This window comes from Numenius arquata, chromosome 4 (genome assembly GCF_964106895.1).
Source record: "Numenius arquata chromosome 4, bNumArq3.hap1.1, whole genome shotgun sequence".
Lineage (NCBI taxonomy): Eukaryota > Metazoa > Chordata > Aves > Charadriiformes > Scolopacidae > Numenius > Numenius arquata.
Window position 1 is genome coordinate 73,532,778 of NC_133579.1, and position 17,968 is coordinate 73,550,745.

General features: G+C 46.2%; 1 protein-coding gene across 2 annotated transcripts in view; it reads right to left on the reverse strand.

The window, feature by feature from the left end:
* EGFR (epidermal growth factor receptor) overlaps positions 1-17,251 on the reverse strand; it is a 49,367-nt gene extending 32,116 nt beyond the window's left edge. The window contains exons 1-13 of one of the 2 annotated variants that reach the window (XM_074146502.1): positions 17,102-17,251; positions 14,535-14,721; positions 13,685-13,819; positions 11,821-11,889; positions 8,843-8,961; positions 7,410-7,551; positions 6,405-6,521; positions 5,604-5,730; positions 5,434-5,507; positions 4,158-4,248; positions 3,195-3,394; positions 1,995-2,127; positions 451-550 (exon numbers count right to left, since the gene is read on the reverse strand). In XM_074146502.1, the coding sequence (XP_074002603.1) occupies positions 451-550; positions 1,995-2,127; positions 3,195-3,394; positions 4,158-4,248; positions 5,434-5,507; positions 5,604-5,730; positions 6,405-6,521; positions 7,410-7,551; positions 8,843-8,961; positions 11,821-11,889; positions 13,685-13,819; positions 14,535-14,721; positions 17,102-17,182 (1,575 nt within the window). In that variant the 5' untranslated portion in view covers positions 17,183-17,251. The remainder of the gene's footprint in view (positions 1-450; positions 551-1,994; positions 2,128-3,194; positions 3,395-4,157; positions 4,249-5,433; positions 5,508-5,603; positions 5,731-6,404; positions 6,522-7,409; positions 7,552-8,842; positions 8,962-11,820; positions 11,890-13,684; positions 13,820-14,534; positions 14,722-17,101) is intronic. The other variant, XM_074146503.1, reaches the window with a different exon arrangement.
* Between the last annotated feature and the right edge of the window lie 717 nt (positions 17,252-17,968).

The window sequence follows — 17,968 nt, forward strand, 5'->3', positions numbered from 1 at the left end:
TCATGGGTTTTCAAAAAGGCAAAAAGTTACTGTTTTAATCCACTATTTTTAACAGTTCTTCCCCTCTGAATAAGGAAATTTAATTTGTTCATGCCAACTTGGCTGTTGAGTACTACATGTTCCTGAAAAGTTCACCAAATGACCGTATCGTCATGTATGTTAGTAAGCCTTACTTTTATTTTTTCCTGTAAAAAGACACGAAAAAGAAAGGCCCCACAACGTCTGCGGCTGTGGATTACACCTATGATGGGTGACACGGAAGAGAAACAATACCCTGAGGTTCCCTCTCCCGTTTCTGTCCCCCTGCTCCCAGACCTTGCCATCTTTTACCCTCATCTCCGCCTGATCCCGGAGAAGGGTAAATGAGACCTCAGGATTATTTCAACGTGGGAAATATGTTATTAATACAGGGCGTGAGGTGCAGGTTTGCTAAGCGGAATTTGCTCTTACTGGTCCAGTGCAGGTTGCGTTGTACATGGTGGAGTTTTGCACCAGGCACTCGGGGTGGCAGGGGAGGCACTTGGAGTCCCTTTCAAACTCTCTTGGCTCCCTGCAAAACAAAAACAAACACACACACACACAAAAAAAAAAAAAAAAGAAAAAATTAAAACCCAGGCTGATTAGCGACTGATAAACCCTGGTCTTCTCTCCTTTTGTGTCTTTTCCAGTTTAGACTGGGATGATGGTACTGAGGCAGGAGGAGGTACAGGGGGACCCTCCCGGTTACACCAGTAGCACTTGCTCAGTGCAACCAGGGGGAGGTAAGAGTAAGGGAAATTTGGTGAAACACATGGCACTCCAGATTGCACACCACAAATTAGTTTACTTTCCCTTTTAAGCTAACGACATGGAATATTTGCAATGATTTCCAAAGGCTTTTAAATGGTAGTGATGCAAAGAGATCAGCAAAAACAGCTCAAGTGATTCCAAGGCTCCAAATAATAATTAAGAAAGTTAAACAGCAATGCACGGATAATTAAATTCATGCCCTCCCTACAACACACAATGAATCATTAAAATATAAAAGTTGGGAACAGATGGTTTCAATAGCAATAAAGCTGTTCCACTTCAAGTGATGGTGTTATTAATTAAACTAAATCTACCCATCATTTGACACAAAAAAATGCCCAGATCTGCCCTTCAGGTCATAATAGCTGCTGGAGGGAATTCACTTACAAAAAAGACAGCGGCTGAACTGCAAGTTGCTAGAGAAATACAAACATCAGGGGAACCAGCACCCTATCGAGTACTTGCTTAACTCTCATGATTATTAAAAGTCAAACTTTGGAAGATTTATTAAAGAAATCCCTGTAATTTTCAGTGCTCTCCATGCCCTTCCCGCCTACACCACGTGTTGAATGGACTGAAGGACCCAGCCGCAGTCCTGACGCGACGCATTTTCCCTGGCCTGAGAGAAGCCGAAAGCAGTAACTTTGGCCAGAAATTGCTGCTCCTGGTGCTTTTCGGATGAAAGCTCATTCTCTCTTGACTGCAACTTTGCAAAACTGCAAGGGCGAGCCCCTCGTTTCAGCAAATATGAGGGTCCCTTTGCAGTAAGGAAGCCTCCCGAGCAGAGAAGCCCCGATCTGGGGGTGACGGAGCTCCTGGTGACCGCAACTGGCTCTGCCTCTCGCCCCGCGTGCTTGATGGGACAGGCATAGCTTGGATTTTCACCGGGGCTTTAAGCTCTTTGATTTCTTCGAGGAAGGAAGCGTAAGGCTTAGCCTCCTTGGGTCTCCAGGTAATCTCCTTGTGGGCCGGAGGGGATGTTTTCAGGATAGTCGCTGCGATCGGAGCAAACTCCTAAGTAATGCTGCACAGGGAAGGAGAACTACCTCAGCTCCCGGCTTTTCCCTCTTTTTTTTTTTTTTTTTTTTGGTACTGTGCTCACACAACATCTGTGCAAAGCTGGTGAAATCCTTTCTTCCTTGCTATAACATGTTCTAAAACCCCAAGTCACTGCCAAAACCTCAAGTACCCCCCAGACACCTTACCCTTGCAGGATATTGCACTGTTTCACACACTCCTTCTGGCGATCGAAAAACCTGCAGGAGAAGCAGTGGAAGGGACCGGGGCCCCAGCAGCCCACGTCCGAGCACAGGGGGTCACAAACGTGCCTGGCAGCAGCTGGGAGAGAAAGAGAGACAGAAAAAAAATTAAAAAAAAAATAAAAATGCCATGAACCTCAAGGCAGGAGAGACAGCAAACACAGCACTGCAAGTGACGGCATCCTGACCAGCCAGTTTCTCCAACCTGGTCCAAAGTGGACGTGAATGGCCCTGGCAATATGGAAGAGGAATCGTCATACTTCTCTTAATTGCCAAAGCCTGAAATTAAGAGTGACTCCGGCCTTTCAAAGTAAGAACGAGCTCCTCTGGGACAGCTTAAGAGCTGTATAATAAAGCTAAGCCAGTGTAAGGCTGAACCATTTGGGGTTGTTCAGCCTGGAGAAGAGAAGGGAGACTCTACTGGGGAATTTTCAACGTATAAAGGGGGCTTATAAGAAAGATGGACACAGAGTTTTTACCAACGCCTGTAGTGACAGGACAAGGGGTAATGGTTTTAAACTGAAAGAGGGTAGATTTAGATTAGAAATAAGGAAGAACTTCTTTCCTGTGAGGGTGGTGAGACACTGGAACAGGTTGCCCAGAGAGAAGTTCTGGATGCCCCATCCCTGGAGATGCTCAAGGTCAGGTTGGATGGGGCTTTGAGAAACCTGGTCTAGTGGAAGACATCCCTACCCATGGCAGGGGGTTGGACTAGATGATCTTGGAAGGTCCCTTCCAACTCAAACCATTCGTGATTCTATGATCAATGTCCAAAATACAACAAATTCGTATTCTGCAAGGAGAATTCTGCCCAGGGACCACTGCAGTCAACAGCAGCATGGCTGAACAACAGCTTCAACCTTGTCAAAAACAACCGATGTTTGGACTTAGCTTCTGTGTCCTTCAACCTACGTGGCTTCACTATGCCCGTAGTGGTGAAGCAGCTCCTTCCCAGCTGCTGGACACCATGAAGTCCACATCCTCAGTGGGGAAAAAAAATCCCACTTTTCCCTCAGCACCTTCATTAAAGCAGTAACACTGATGAATTTTGCAGCCAGGAGAACAGAGAGAAAAAAGCCTTGCTCGAATGACTTTTGCATTTTAGCATGTGCTTCCGGAGGGGGCGAGAAGGCAGTGTTGACTTACCACACTCATTTTTATTTCTGTTCTGTATAATCTTCGTTTTCTGGCTCTGAGTTGCAAACAGGCTGCGCCAGTCCATGGTGTCAGCGTAGCAGAGGTTCTTGTTCTTCATAATGGCAACATCTCCATCACTTATTTCCTTGAGGGAGCGCAGCCCCAAGGACTGTATTTTCAAGTTAACAACAGCAAGGGAATACTGGCCACTAAAATGGACATGGAGAAAGTGAAGAAAACACAGGAGAAAGAATTAGCAGGGTTTAACTCAGCACATTTTTCTTCTGGTTTTCAACCATATGTTGCTGTGAACTCAATTTTGTTCAAGCAAGACATTGCCCAGCCCTCTAAGCGTAACACCTGGTACATGACGTACCCACCATAAAACAACTGCAATGCTCGTATCTGGTTTTGCATGTGCATTTTAAGCTAAAACGGGCAGGACATATGCGCTCTGTCAAATAAATGATGTCGCACAATGGTTGTAGGTAGAGCAGCTATTATTTTGTACTGGTCCACCAAGCCATCCTTCCTCCTGGGGTAAGTCTGGGTGGACACTGGATACACTGCCAGTGTTGCCACTGGATCCGCTGCCGGGTAGCCATCGTCTCCACCCCTGACTGCCCAGCTACCTCAAATCCCAAAGTGCTCCTGGCCACATCATAACTTGCCCTGGCCTTCAAAGAGTCTTCTCTGTCCTGCTTGCATTTCCAGGCTGGTGGGGGAGAGCCTGGTCCTCAAGCAGGCTCAGCACAGCCCTCTACACGCAGCACAGAGCTGCAGGTTTGATCCTACCAGGGCACGTCATCTACCGCTACAGAGATGGTGCTCGACTCCCCGCAGGCTTTTTCCCATTTTGCACCAGTTTGGGGACACCCACGTCCCACCGCTTGGTATACCCTGGTGCGCTCGGACAAACACAGCTCCAAACAGATGTTCTTTGGCAGTCGCTCTGGCACATGATTTACTTACTGTTGCTTAGTTCTGCCTCGTATAATCTCCAGATTTTCGAAAGCATAGAGATCAGTAGCATTATCGGGCCAGGCCTGAATCAACAAAAATCCTGAAATGAAGAAAAGAAGATTAAATAATAATAATAACAATAACAAAACCGCAGACAGTATTGGCAGCAGAACCTCCTCCTTGAGCACCTCCTGTGCTGGGAGACGGTGCTTGTGCTTTCCCTGTGCTTATCTGAGAATCTCAGAGAAACATGACATTTTAGGGATCAGGGAGATATTTTTAGACCCTGTTTTATAAACAGTTTACTTCTTAGCCCACCATGAGGGCTTAGGAGTGCAAGAGTGAGCTGCACATCCTGCTACACCGAGCCACCCGCGGTGATGGCTCTTGCCAGATACCCTGGCGGAGAGGCTGCAGGCTCCGCTGCCGTGGGAGAAAGGCATCGCTCCATCCCATTCATGAGCTGCCCTCGAGGAACGGGAAAACTGAAGAGAAAGCAGAAACGGAGCAGAACAGACAGCCGCTCGGAGTGGATTTGTTAAGGCAAGCAGATTTCCCTGCTCAGCCAAGGCACTCGGGAGGAGAGGGGGAATTTGGGAAATTGCAGGCTGCTGTATGAAGCTCTGGGGTTAGTCATTGGTACCCCGAAGGGATCTAGACAGTTAAAAGAGAGAAAGAAAAGGGGAACTGGAGTCACGTCTGTGGACCCAGCTCTGATGTTGCGCTCATTTTATAATGGGCTGAACGAAATTACTTTTAATTGATACTTGGTGCAAGACGGCGGCTGAGTGTTCCACTGGCCACTTTGCGCTTGTGGAGACACATTCACCCCAAGGAAGAGCTCTTCAGGCTGGAGAGGGCGTCTCTGTGAGGATGACGCAAGCCACTGAGCACGCTTCCCTAAGGAGTTGCTGAAAGGTTTTCCACAAATAGAAACACACTTGGCTTTTTTTAGCCGGAGTGGCACGCCTCTGCATCACCACATGCTTCTTGGGTGGCTGAGGATCTCCTCTGCCTTTAGTCTTTGCTGGGGCTGACAGTTCAGCAGAAGGGATGGTCTGGCCAAACCACACACCTTGGGTGGGAGAGCAGTATGGGTTACGTGGGCGTAATGCTGGCGAGGAGCTGCTGACCACCTTTGTGAACAGTGACCCCTGGTAGCTCAGAGACAGAAACCATTCGCTTGCATTTTTCTCTTCGCGCGCTTCAAAAATTTCCCTCCTCTTCCTTTGTGTTTTTGGCAGTACCAATCAAAGAACATCTCAGCTTAAAACCCATTGCTCACCTGATATTTCTTTGACTGTTTTGAAGACATCCAACTTCTTGGGGTCCAAGGGTAGGGTCTTTGTGAAGGCATCACTGAAATACACAGAATGAGGAATTGGGAAAAGAATGGCTCAGCCTGAATTTCTCCCTAGCCCTTCTCCAGTGCTGGAGGATCTGCAGGCTACTCACCCTAGAAATGCAACTGGGAGAATGCTGACGTCCCCATTGATCTTGGTACAGTTTTTGAAGGAGTCGATGTTTGTGGCATTTATGGAGAGGATCCCTTTAAGTTCACCTATTCCGATGCCGTTACACACTGATAAAAGAGAGATACAAAAGTCAGGGGGGAGAAGAGTGAAGCCCAATCACATGGAAGTGTTCAAGTCCAGGCTGGATGGGTCTTTGAGCAACCTGGTCTAGTGGGAGGTGTCCCTGCCCAGGGCAGGGCGATGGAACTCGATGATCTTTAAGGTCCCTTCCAACTTTAACCATTCTGTGATTCTATGATTCCACAAAACAGAGATGCCATTAGTCCAGAAAGCACTCCCATACGGTCAAACCTACCACTGTAAGAAGAGTTTCATAAATCTTTTGCCTACTTTTGCTTTTCAGAAAGCACCACAGGATAAATGCTTCCTGCTTGCCTGGCTGTGCAGCTCTGGTCCAAGCATATCTACATCCAAGCTCTGGCACACGCCCCTCTCTATCTTTGGCCCATTTTCATTTTACACACTGGGAAAGACAAACAAAGGAGAAGGCTGATGTGCAAGATACACATGCACACAACACGCAGTTTATCTGCTGTACTTGTGGTGTATCCCGGTTGGAGAGCAGGTTCCACAGCCATGGTTTCTGATCAAACCACTTGTCAGATCTCCAAACTATCACTGGATTTGGCTATTGAATTTGCACTTAATTAAGGTCAGAACCCCATGCACTTTTTCAAAGTGCATCTCAAAGCCTGACTGGGTTATTCCATGCTTTTTATACCTTTGCTGCATAGCCCATCACACTTTTTACACTTCCGAACACCATTTTCTTCCACTTCATAAGTATCGGTATTGCAAGAACGAACGCAGGAGCCGTGGTCTGTCACCACGTAGTTGTCTGGGAAAAAAAAAAAAGGATACCAAGATCATTGAAATGCGAGGGGTGCGTTGGGGGCTGCACAGGCACCTCAGTGCTAGGAAGAAAAAGGGGTTTTGAACTTTTGGCATAATTAGCAAAGTACAGGCTTTAATTACTAATTCTCCCAACATCCTTTGAAGCTAGACAGACATACAATGCTCTCAACCATTGTACAGAGAGGGGAAGGGTCACAGAAAGATAAAACAAGGTTGCCAAGGTCAGGCTGTGCAGCAGTGCCATAATCGGGATCAATACACAGCACCTCTGATCCCTCGCCTGCGCTCACTCCTCCAGGCTAAGGGCCAGTCAGGGCAACGGTCAGCCTCAGAAAGGGATATCAGTTCTGTAAGCTAAACCCTCTCTTACACATAAATCTCAATGGTTTAAAAAAACATGGACATGGAATAGCATGAAAGAAAAAGCAAGCATCTGTAGAGGAAACAATGATCACAGCCCTTGAAAGGGAGTATTTGAACCAATTACTTTCTATCAGTCCTAATAAAGAACCAGTTAAGAGTTCAAAATGCTTTGGTAATCCACAGGATTGATCCCATATGACTTGTTTGGCTGTTGTTTTGATGATTCTCATAAGATGCTTGTTTTCCCCCATCAAGAGAAAAATCTCCAGAAGTCAAAATGTAATGGTTAAAAATCAGGGGAGGTGACGGATGCAGCCAGTTTGAAGAGGCTGTCTTCTTTACCAGCTATTCTCTCCTTTTTGTCACCTGTTCCCAGTTCCCACAGAAGCTGAAGAGAACAAGAAAGCACCCTTGCACTTGGCCATAACACAGAGGGACGACACAGGTCCCTTCCCACTTCCCTCCAATCCCCCACTTCCTCTGTTGCTGCAACCTGAAATGAACTTACGTGGACATTCCCTCACACAGGTGGCTCCAAAGCTGTACTTCCCATCAGGGTTGACATCCATCTGATAGGTGGTGGGGTTATACAGCACCAATGGGGGACACGTATCTTTGCACGTAGCATCATCCCGAAACTTGCGGCATGCCTGTCGTTGAACAACAGCACCCATTAAACTACCTTCTCCTTAAAAAGCGACAATGGTTTTACATCAGCTCTTTAATAACACTCTGGTGGGCTCATCTGTTGCCTGCTTAGCTCTAATGGAAATCCCAGGCACCTGTAGGGATGGTCCCTCATGCTTTGAAGGTGAAAGGTTGCTGCAGGTTGGGCAATTGAATTTAATATTTGTAAAAAAAAAAAAAAAGAGAACATGAGGTTTTCTTGTTCTGAACAAGAAACCTTGGCACTCTGGTGAAGAGCTGCTGCAATTCACGTGGGAACAGGAGTAAATCTGCATGCCTTAGAAGAATTTTCCCTACAAGCAGTAACCAAATCAAGACGAAAGGTACTTTTCTTGGCTGCTTTTTAATAACCTAACTCAAATCAAGTTCTTTCCTGCTGATTACTGACTTTTCTGGCTAAATATTAAACTGAAGCCATTACATTACATTTGGCTGCAGGTAATGAATGATTTAGCAGGCATTTATGAAGGACAAGTTGGTTCTTCCAACATAATTCTGCATTAAATTAATAATCACTCTCTTTTCCCCCTTTTTCTTCCCTGGCTTTCCAGATGAGAGAGAATAACTGTCTTCTCTGTGAGCCAGTAAGGGCGCCACAGCCACGCAATTTATAAGGGGACCGGGAATACAGATAACAACAACAAAACCCAGACCGGATGGTTTCTGTGGCAATTACCCGAGTGTCACTTAATTTAGAGTGAAATGTAGTGCAAACACGGGGAAGCGTTAAAAACACAGCGTGCACCAACCCCCTGAAACGCTCGCAGAAAAGCAATGTTTTTTTATTTTTCCCTAAAAAAAATCTCCATTTGCTCCTTCTCCCCCCTCACTGCCCCAGCGTTCCCTAAACACAATGTTTTTGTAGCAACTGAAAACCAGAAAGGGAAACTTAGATTTCATGTCTGAAGTACAAAGAAACATAAAAAAAGGTGAAGATCCATCGAATTTGATTCCCTTTGCAACTCCTTGCTTTGGTAAATTGAGATTATTACTGACTAGCGCCGAGAGTACACGGCAAAGCTGGGCTGGCATGGAAAACCCCTGCACCGTGGTGGCAGCTGAGGATCCGCAGACCATCTGCAGATGCTTTTCACCAGAGTTAGGTTGATGGTTGGACTAGATGATCTTGAAGGTCCCTTCCAACCTAGACAATTCTATGAGTCTATGATTCTAAGGCTAGAGGACATGCAGCTGAAAGTCTGCCTCGCCGTGCCAGCCGTTTAAGCAATTATGGTGGTGGTGTAGCATCGTTACCAGGCAGTCGCTCTCCCGAGGCCCCGTGCACCCCGCGGCACACTGGTTGTGGCAGCAGTCGCTGGGCACCTTTCCCCTGCACCGGCCAGAGCACTGCTGGGCACAGATGACTTTCGTTACTGGAAGACACAAGAAAAAAGGGAAAAACATCATGAGTGAAGAACGTTTAAGCTTCAATGAGATCAAGGAATATGGAGAAAAGGTCCGGTGCAGGATCTGTGCTAGATTTTCCCCATGGGATGCGCATTCTGTCCTCATAAAAGGCCCAAGCTTGGGAGCGGTGAGAGCTGGTGTGGGTGGGTTGTGTTCAGCAGTAATTATCTTGGCTCTTGCGAGGTGCTAAGCACTCTGGTCCCAGCCAGCAAACTGTGTCCTGCTTAGAAAGAGCACCCACATCCCTGTGGCATCAATGCCCAAACCAAGAAAAACCCCGTAGTGTCACTGCATCTTACAGCTGGGCAATAGAGCAGGATCTGGCTCCATTTTGTTTAGAAAATCTGTTATTTTTGGTGTTAGCTTTGGGAAAAACAACACAACAGGAGAACTGCCAGGACTCTCTACTATAACAGGAAACTGTACATTGTTGGTGTGGTGTTAGGATCCCTTCAGCGCACTGAAAATATTTCAGAAATTTGCAGAGAGAGGGGAGATCCACTCAGCAAACTGATTTCATACACATATTGTATTATTTTTCTTTAGGCTTCAATTCCATGGCCAAATTTTATCTTCATTACTCAACTCCCACAGGGTTTTGCACTAGTGCAGCAGCCCAGAGGAAGAACTGGCCCTGATTCAGCTTTTTGCAGGGAAGCAAAAACTGCCTGCAACATTTTGCTGAGAATCGGGAAAGCGTCTCCATTTGAATATCAGAGCAGGGAAAAAAGATAATCAGTACAATTGAAAAAAAAACCCAAAACAAACCAACAAACAACCCAGAAATTAATGGATAGCAAGTGTTAGTACCAGAGACCCTGGTATTGATGAGGTAGACCTGATGGCTAATCAGCTGCCTTGCAGCACCCTGAGCGTTTCAGCTGCACACTACAGTAACTGTTATCAACTCTGCGGTTGGCACCAATGGGTTATAATATCATCAGGAATTCCTGTAAGTCCGAAACAGATGGTTGTTAATTAACAGAAAATTATTGGGAACTGCAGCCCGCTACAGGGTGTATAACAGTGATTTTAAAAAAAACCAATCGTATTTCCTATCACACACTTTTGTATCCAAACTGTATTATTCCATTTTTCTTGCAGGTCTGTAAACAAGACATTGTTTATTTTCTAGGAAACAGATTATTTCCACAATATGCATTAGCTTCTCTGATAGCAACTCCTCCGTTCAACTAGAAATGGGAATAAAAGGCACATTGTTCTACACGAGCAGCATTTTGATATGATTTTTTTCATAAGCATCAGCAGGGGAGTAAAACAGCTCGTCACTTTGATAGCTATTGACTAGAGCTTCCTGCTGGAAACATATATCACAGCAAACGTTTATATTTCATACAGAATATCCCACGTTTGTTGAAGGGGAAAGATAAGTATCACCCCCAAACTTTCCCACATATGGAAACGTGGGATACATTTTCAGTTGGCCAGATTCTCAAAAGCCTGGAGAGGGGAGCGAGAGCCTGCAAAGGGTTTATGCACTCCTAGTCATCCTCCCCAAGCCAGCAAGAGTTTGTAAATGCTGGAAGCTTCCAGGGCTGAGACCTGAGGTTTGGCAAGCCCCTGGGACAGCTGTGCGGCATCAACTGCGGGGACCGACCTGGGAAGGGCTTTGTGTGCACACCTCAAGAGCCAAACTGCAGAGCTGACTGAAAAAACCTAAAGCTTATACTAAACGAAGAGAGAAAAGCTGTATGTTCCTTTTTGCTTATGCTCCAGAAAACGTAAAGATTTGACCTGATATTTGCAAGCAAGAAACTGAGGTTTAGGTGATGGTTTGCAGTGGCAAACCAAAGATAAGATGTTGCTTTCATTTGCGCTGTGTCTAGATCAGCAGGCTTCCCACTGAACTTTACACAAAACAAAGAATCAGAAACAATGCATTTCCCCACTTATGACAGAAAAAGGAAATAATGAAGTAGTGAAACAAATTGAGATGGTCTTCCTCCTCAACTTTTTCTTTAGGAAAAATAAAGCCTTGCAAAATCGCAAGCACTTCTAAATGGATGTTTCTGGTGCTCTCTTAATGTCAGGCAAGCATCCCACCTGCCAAGTTTTACAGTAAAGCACAGGTAACCAAACTGAACAACTTCACAATGCCAAATATATCCATTTGCAAATCAAAAAATAGCTACACGTTTTCTGAGAGCATTCCAAAGGTCCTCTGAGTACGGTATGCAGTGTGATTACCCACATGAAGGTGACATCTTTTGTGCCTACAAAAGAAACCTAGGGGGGTTCAAAAAAGAGGAATTAAAGCCAGCAAAAATCAGGTTACGCTGCTGTAGAAATTAATCCGAAGTATTGTTAACTGGCCTGCAGAATGGCTCTGCGGGAAATAGCAGGAAGGCGAACAATTCACCACACAGCCACCGCGTTCTCTCTTGTATGGTAAAACAACCTAAAGAATAAACGTTCTCAAGGGCAGATGGGAGCAAGTTGTGGGCGACAGGCAAACCCTTTCAGTGCGGGAGACAGCTGCAGCCTTTTGCCTCCGGAGGAGCGGCACATCTGCAGGGAAACCCAGACCCAAGTCAAATAACCCCCAGGTTTCCCCTCCAGAAATGGAGCTACTCGGGGGGAGCGGGCACGGGTGTCCTCCCCTTGTCTGTGCTTCTGCAGAGGGGGAAGCAGGCCACGTCCCTCCGTGGTGGGCTTCCAGGAGACCCAGCGTAGCGAGATGCAGAGAAGGACTGAAGTGTGAAACACGTGTGGCTAATTCGCGCTTGACAGGTTAGTTTTTCATTAGATAGAAATTTAATATGTCAGAGCACACAAGGTATTTCTTAATTAATCTGCAGGCTTACATGTCTGGCAGTTCTGTTCACCAGGGCCCCAGCAGTGGTCTTCTGTGCAGTTCGGATGGCATTTGGGACCTAAAATATGAGAGCGGAGTGTTATATTCTATAAACATGGACAACAACATGGAAAACAAAGACTTGAGCTTTCCTTCTCAATAAATCAGGGTAGGAAGCACCTATTTTGAGAACCAGCGCTCAAAAATTTTGAGAGCTGGACCTTAAATCCTTATCCTTTGTTCATCTCTGGTTTCCTACGTGCAGTTCTCCACACCTTTGAGCACGAGAGTGCAACACCCAGCCAGTCTGGCTTACGAAAGAGGTATATTTTTCCCAGGAACAGGAATCTCAGCTACTGCCCGGCTGGCCCTTCTGCTGGAGTTTGCATGCAACGGCAAGTCACCGCTGGCTTGCGGCCGGGCATGTGCCAGCTGCTCGCTACAGGCCACATGTAAATCAGTGTTTCTGAACAACGCGGTTCTAAAAAGAAAACAAATCCAACTGGATTCGCAGGCAACTGCCAGCTCCTCCGACCACAAAGTAATTCAACTCGTCTGCTTTGCACCCTCCTCCTGCCCTTTGCCAAAAATACTCCTCTGCGCGGGACTACCCGGCAGATGGGCAATCGATGGAGAGGTGGTAGGATGGATGGACAACCTGCCTGACCCTGAAGGTTCAGTGCCAGGCTCTTTCCCATCCCTCCCTCCTTATTCTTTTCTTTCTTTCTCTTTTTTTTTTTTCTTTTTCTTTTCTTTCTTTTTCTTTCTTTTAATGACAAGCAAAGTCCCAGAGAAACAACTTATTTTTAGATTATGGGATCGTTGTTAAAACCATAAATGGCTGGCTAAGCAGATTAATCTGGAATTCACTACATTTAAGAGGCATTTCCTACTAGAGTGATTCTTCCTGCTAACAGCACATGATTCTCCCTCCTCCCCACTCCCCATCAAAAAGCTGAACAAATGCCAATACTTGTCCAAGGGTTGATTGATTTGGTGCGGGACCAAAGAACTCTTTTTTTTTTTTAAGTTGAAAAGTTAAAGGTTAACGTTTCTGTGGTGTTTAGAGCCAGGCTCCTGTGCTGACTTGTACAGTTCGCAACTCCTTGATTACACTAGGGCTCTGCAGAAAAAATATGTCAACACAGAAGTTGGCTATTAGCTCTCAAGCAATTACGCAACTGGGAGAAGATAAAGAAAATATGTTTTTCTGCCAATTTTTGGCGCCAGAAATGAAATGCTCAGAAATGAAAATAAACTCTCCTTTCCATGCAATGACTGGGGATTTTACAAGGGACTCGTAAGGCTGAAGGATTAGCTTGAGCCCCCTCTACGCATATCCTACACAAAGTTTTGCGTATACGCTCATCTCCCTGCTGATCTAAAGCATCACATTTATCCGCCTGTTTATCATTAATTTTGCAACGGTAATCTGTGCAGCCCAAAACAACCAGAGTTTTACGGCACTCAGCTTGGGCCTTCCAGCTGAAAATGCTTCAAGTCCCACAGTAACTCCATGAAGGTGCCCATAACGGCTCTTCTACACCAGAGCCTTACACTGTAAACAGAAGATTGCTGGAAAGCAAATGAGTACATGTTATTCTGAGCTGTCTTTGAAGAACACATGTGTAGGGTACCGTCTGAAATCAAGAGAAGCTTTCCCAAGAACTTGGCTGAGCTATGAGTTAAAGACCTAACCACCATGAAAAATTACATCTTAGGCCGGTGGTGAAGAAATGAAAGGACTTCCCTTGGAACAGGGCTTGGTGGCCCTGCATGCAGAAAATGGTGGACCTAAAACCCACCGCACGAAAGATGAGATGTTTATTTTCTCTTGAAATGGGGGGGCGCAATTTTGGTAAGTTAATACTCACAAGAAGACAGGTTGCTTGCAAATTCAAGCACTTTGAGAGGCTGTTTGCTCGTGTCAATGATGTCATTCCAGAGAACAGTGTCCATGTTGCACAGTTTGGGGTTGTTGCTGATTTTAACACCTCCATTAAGAATTTCTGCCATGGAAGGAAAAAAAATTGGTAAGTGAAGCAAGCTGCCCGTCTTCTGTCTCTGATCTAAAGAAAGGGAAATAAAACACCTATTTCTTCACTTCAGTCACACTATGGGGACAGAAAAGGACAATCTGCACGGCACCAGCACTCCTGATGGTGCAACTAACACCATGCTGAGACTGACGGGCTCTGGAGGGTCGGCTGCTGTTGGATGCCACTAAGATGCCACTACATGTGGCTTTCTGCCTGGTGCCACCTCCAGAGGCCACTGCACTCATCAGAGACGACACTGCTGTGTGCACAGGCACAGACCACCAGCCAGAGACTGTGTAAGACCCTCACTCACATACCAGCAGGTCCCACTGGAATTCGACAGAAAATACTGACATGTATGTGCTGGAATCAAATAATGCAAAATAATGAGTGGATACTTCCTTGCCATTTTGGAGGACACAAATAAATCTCACCACCCTGTTGAGGCATTGGATTTTCTGGATTTTTCTGCAATAGGAAATGATGAACTTTCTTCATCTTTTGAGAAGGTTGGCTAGTAGGAGAGCAATTAGGAAACTGGCAAACCACATTTAGATCCGTGTTTTTAAAGCAGGATTTGATGGCACATGACTTTGAGAGGAGATCTTCAATCAGATCTTGATACCAATGACCTAACAGTTGAAGTTTGCACTACAGGTGCCTCCACCTCTTGCCCCGGTCTCACCTGATAGCCGTTTCATTGGCAGCTGCTGGAGTCCCTGGGTTTTATTCATGTGGTAATTGGATAAAACTGCCAGGGCGTAAGAGTTGTCATACAACACATTGCCTCGGATGATCTGGAGGTTTTCGAGGGGGATGACATCCACCATGTTAAGCGCGATGAGCACGTAGCCTGCAACCTCCTGTATCGTCTGAGAGAACAACAGAAGAAACAAGGTGCTTGATCCATAGCTTGCTTCTATTCTTGACAGAGCTGCTTTCCTCCTTCCACCCCTCCAATCCACCATCTTTCAATTTTAAGGAACAATAAACCACTTAATCTCATTAAAAAATAAATAAATCTGAGAACAAGAAAGGACTATGTGGAAAACTTTGCTGTCTAAGCAGGTATAAACTGACCCTTAGATCAGCCACCAGGGGGTCATTCCAAAGGTCCAGCTTACCCCTGTTCTGTCCCCAAGCAGGGCCAAGTGAGGCTGCCCAGGGGATGCAGGAGAACAGGGCAAGCATTTATGATATGGTGACCAAGTATGATGCTTCTCCTGAATACTTGCCCAGCCTCCAACCACTGGCAGCAGAGATGCCCTCTGATTGAGGCTTTTACACTCCCTCTTTTGTGCTTCTTCCCTTGAGGATCCTCCAATGCTCAGCAGAGGGGAAGATCAGGTAACCTCCCTCTTAAGTAATAAACAGTTACGGGACAAAAAGACAAGTGAGGCGCTGTCCGTGGATGTAGGTTAATTCCTGCCTTGTACTGTGAAATGTGTGCATTTCTATCTATTTCCTACAAAAACCACCATAAATGAAAAGCCTTCATGCTACCACTTAGGATATTTTCCTATTCTTTGAAGCCAACCAATGAGTTTTTGAGAGACCTGTAATGTTCCTGGGGACACTGAGCTCCACCGTCAACCTGTGCTTGGGAAAGAAAAATGGCAACACCATCATACTTTTAACCTATACATCTGAGACATCTCTTTTCTGATGTTCTTGCTTGTTACTATAATGAAATGTGTTTTTATCTTTCTTTGCTCCCTGGGAAGAAAAGCTTACACAAACAGATTACTCCTCTCAACCCAGAGGACTGATCTGCTTATTCAAAGCTACTATACAAGAGCTCTTGGTACAAGACATACACGTATCATGTCAAAAAAATCTGCTTCCTCTCTTGCCTCTTTCTTTGAAAACCTCCTAATCTGATAACTAGGCATGTGAAAAGCAATGCATTTAAAACACCTTTAAAAAAAAATAAATATAACCTCAGGTGCAATGCTATTGCTACTGGTGGCAGCCTGGCAGCGGGGGAGCAGAGCTGTACCCCTTGTCCAGTCTCTGCTGGAGGTAGAAACTGGAGGTCCTCATGGCCTGTGTCAGGAACAGCGTGGTGAGTAGGACTCAGGAGGTGATCATCCCCCTGTACTGGGCACTGGGGAGGCCCCACCTCGAGGGCTGTGTCCAGTTTTGGGCCCCTCACCACAAAAAAGACATTGAGGGGCTGGAGCGGGTCCAGAGAAGGGCAACGGAGCTGGTGAGGGGTCTGGAGAACAAGTCTTGTGAGGAGAGGCTGAGGGAGCTGGGGGTGTTCAGCCTGGAGAAAAGGAGGCTGAGGGGAGACCTTCTCGCTCTCTCCAACTCCCTGAAAGGAGGGTGTAGCCAGGGGGGGTCGGTCTCTTCTCCCAAGTCCCAGGCGATGGGACAAGAGGAAACGGCCTCAAGTTGCACCAGGGGAGGTTCAGATTGGAGATTAGGAAACATGTTCTCACAGAAAGGGTTCTTAAGCCTTGGAATGGGCTGCCCAGGGAAGTGGTTGAGGCCCCATCCCTGGAGGTGTTTAGAAGATGGGTTGACACAGTGCTTAGAGACATGGTTTAGTGATGGTTTTTATCAGTTAGGTTGATGGTTGGACTAGATGACCTTAAAGGTCCCTTCCAACCTAGACAATTCTATGATTCTATGGCAGACAGTGCTCCTGCCCATGCCACGGCTGCGTTTTAACATCCATCCCGTCTGTTCCCCTCTCAGCTTGCCATGGTCGTTCCTGTGCTTGTGCCCAAAACAAACGTTAAGATGGGAGTAGCCCATGTGTCAACTGCAGAGGATTATCTTGAAGAAGCGTCCACGAGGGAAGTTATTGCACAGGCTGGAGAGGCACTCACCACCACAGCAGGGGAACGGGTCACAGCTTGGAGGTCAGGGTAAGGGCCTCCACACTTCAGAATCTGCCATCACTGGCCACTCACTTGGCGCTCTGCTTTGCCCAACACCACCACAAAGCCTTCTGAGGAGTGAGGCAATAATAATATTTATAAATAAGAAGAAACTCAACAGCATGGGTGTGCAGTTGGCAGGTGCTTGAAAAGCTATTTCTCACAGTATCTGATTTAGTATAGTAGGGTTGAGCGTATCCTGCAGCCTACAGGTAAGCTGAGAGTGTGATCTGCAATTTCTCTGATACTAGCTAGCTATGGTTTTGGATCACCACAGAATTTTATAGGTAGCTGATCCTCCGCACTTAAAAAACACAGTAAGATTCCTTTAGCAGGGAAGGCCACGTTGGCCAAGAACACTAACCTTCAGGAAAGAGAGGTCGCGATTGTGCTCCACGTATGTAATCTCTAGGTTGCTGAGTACCACCTCGCAGTTGTTGTACATCCTCTGCAGGCTGGTGAAATGGTCTTCCACGTGTCCCAGCTGGGTCAGCTTGTTATTCGTCCCTTGACAAACTGTGGAGGAAAGAAGAAAGCTCCATGAAGGAAAGCAAGAATAAGTACAGGGTAGACAACTTGTTGCCCACCTATCTTTACAAGCACCGCAGTGAGTGAAGCATCAGCACAGATTCGTAAGAAACAAGACTGTTATCTTGCCTGACCCTAATGGCAATAGCGTAGGGAGCATGCGACGTTGCCCAGGCACAGAGCTGTACCCGAATTAAGAGCTGGAATAACCCTCCATCACTTTCTGTTAGATAAAAAACTTCAAGTTGAGACTTTTGTACATAAGTAGCACTAAGTTTTCTGTATCACAAATGTAACTCAGTTCCCGAGGAGTGGGCATTAATACAGTGCCATCAAACACTATCGAAAGCGGTATGCTGCCAGGTATCACCAAAGGCGATTGATTTCCCTGAGGGGGCGGTGGATCTCCTTGTAAGCTCAGTTGGAGGGAGCGGGGGGGTGTTTCCTGCAGGACCTCTCAAGCTACAAGTCTTCCAGGACTCACACATCTCTTGCCACTCTGACATATTGGGAGTATGACAGATACAGGAGATTCCCTGGCATATTCAGCTTTGGCACGCAAATCCACCTAAGCCAGCTTTGCTGGTGGGGAAGGAAGTGCCAGTGACAGGACAAGAGGAAATGGGCACAAACTTGAATGTAAGAAGTTCCATCTAAACACGAGGAGGAACTTCTCTACTTCGAGGGTGGCAGAGCCCTGGAA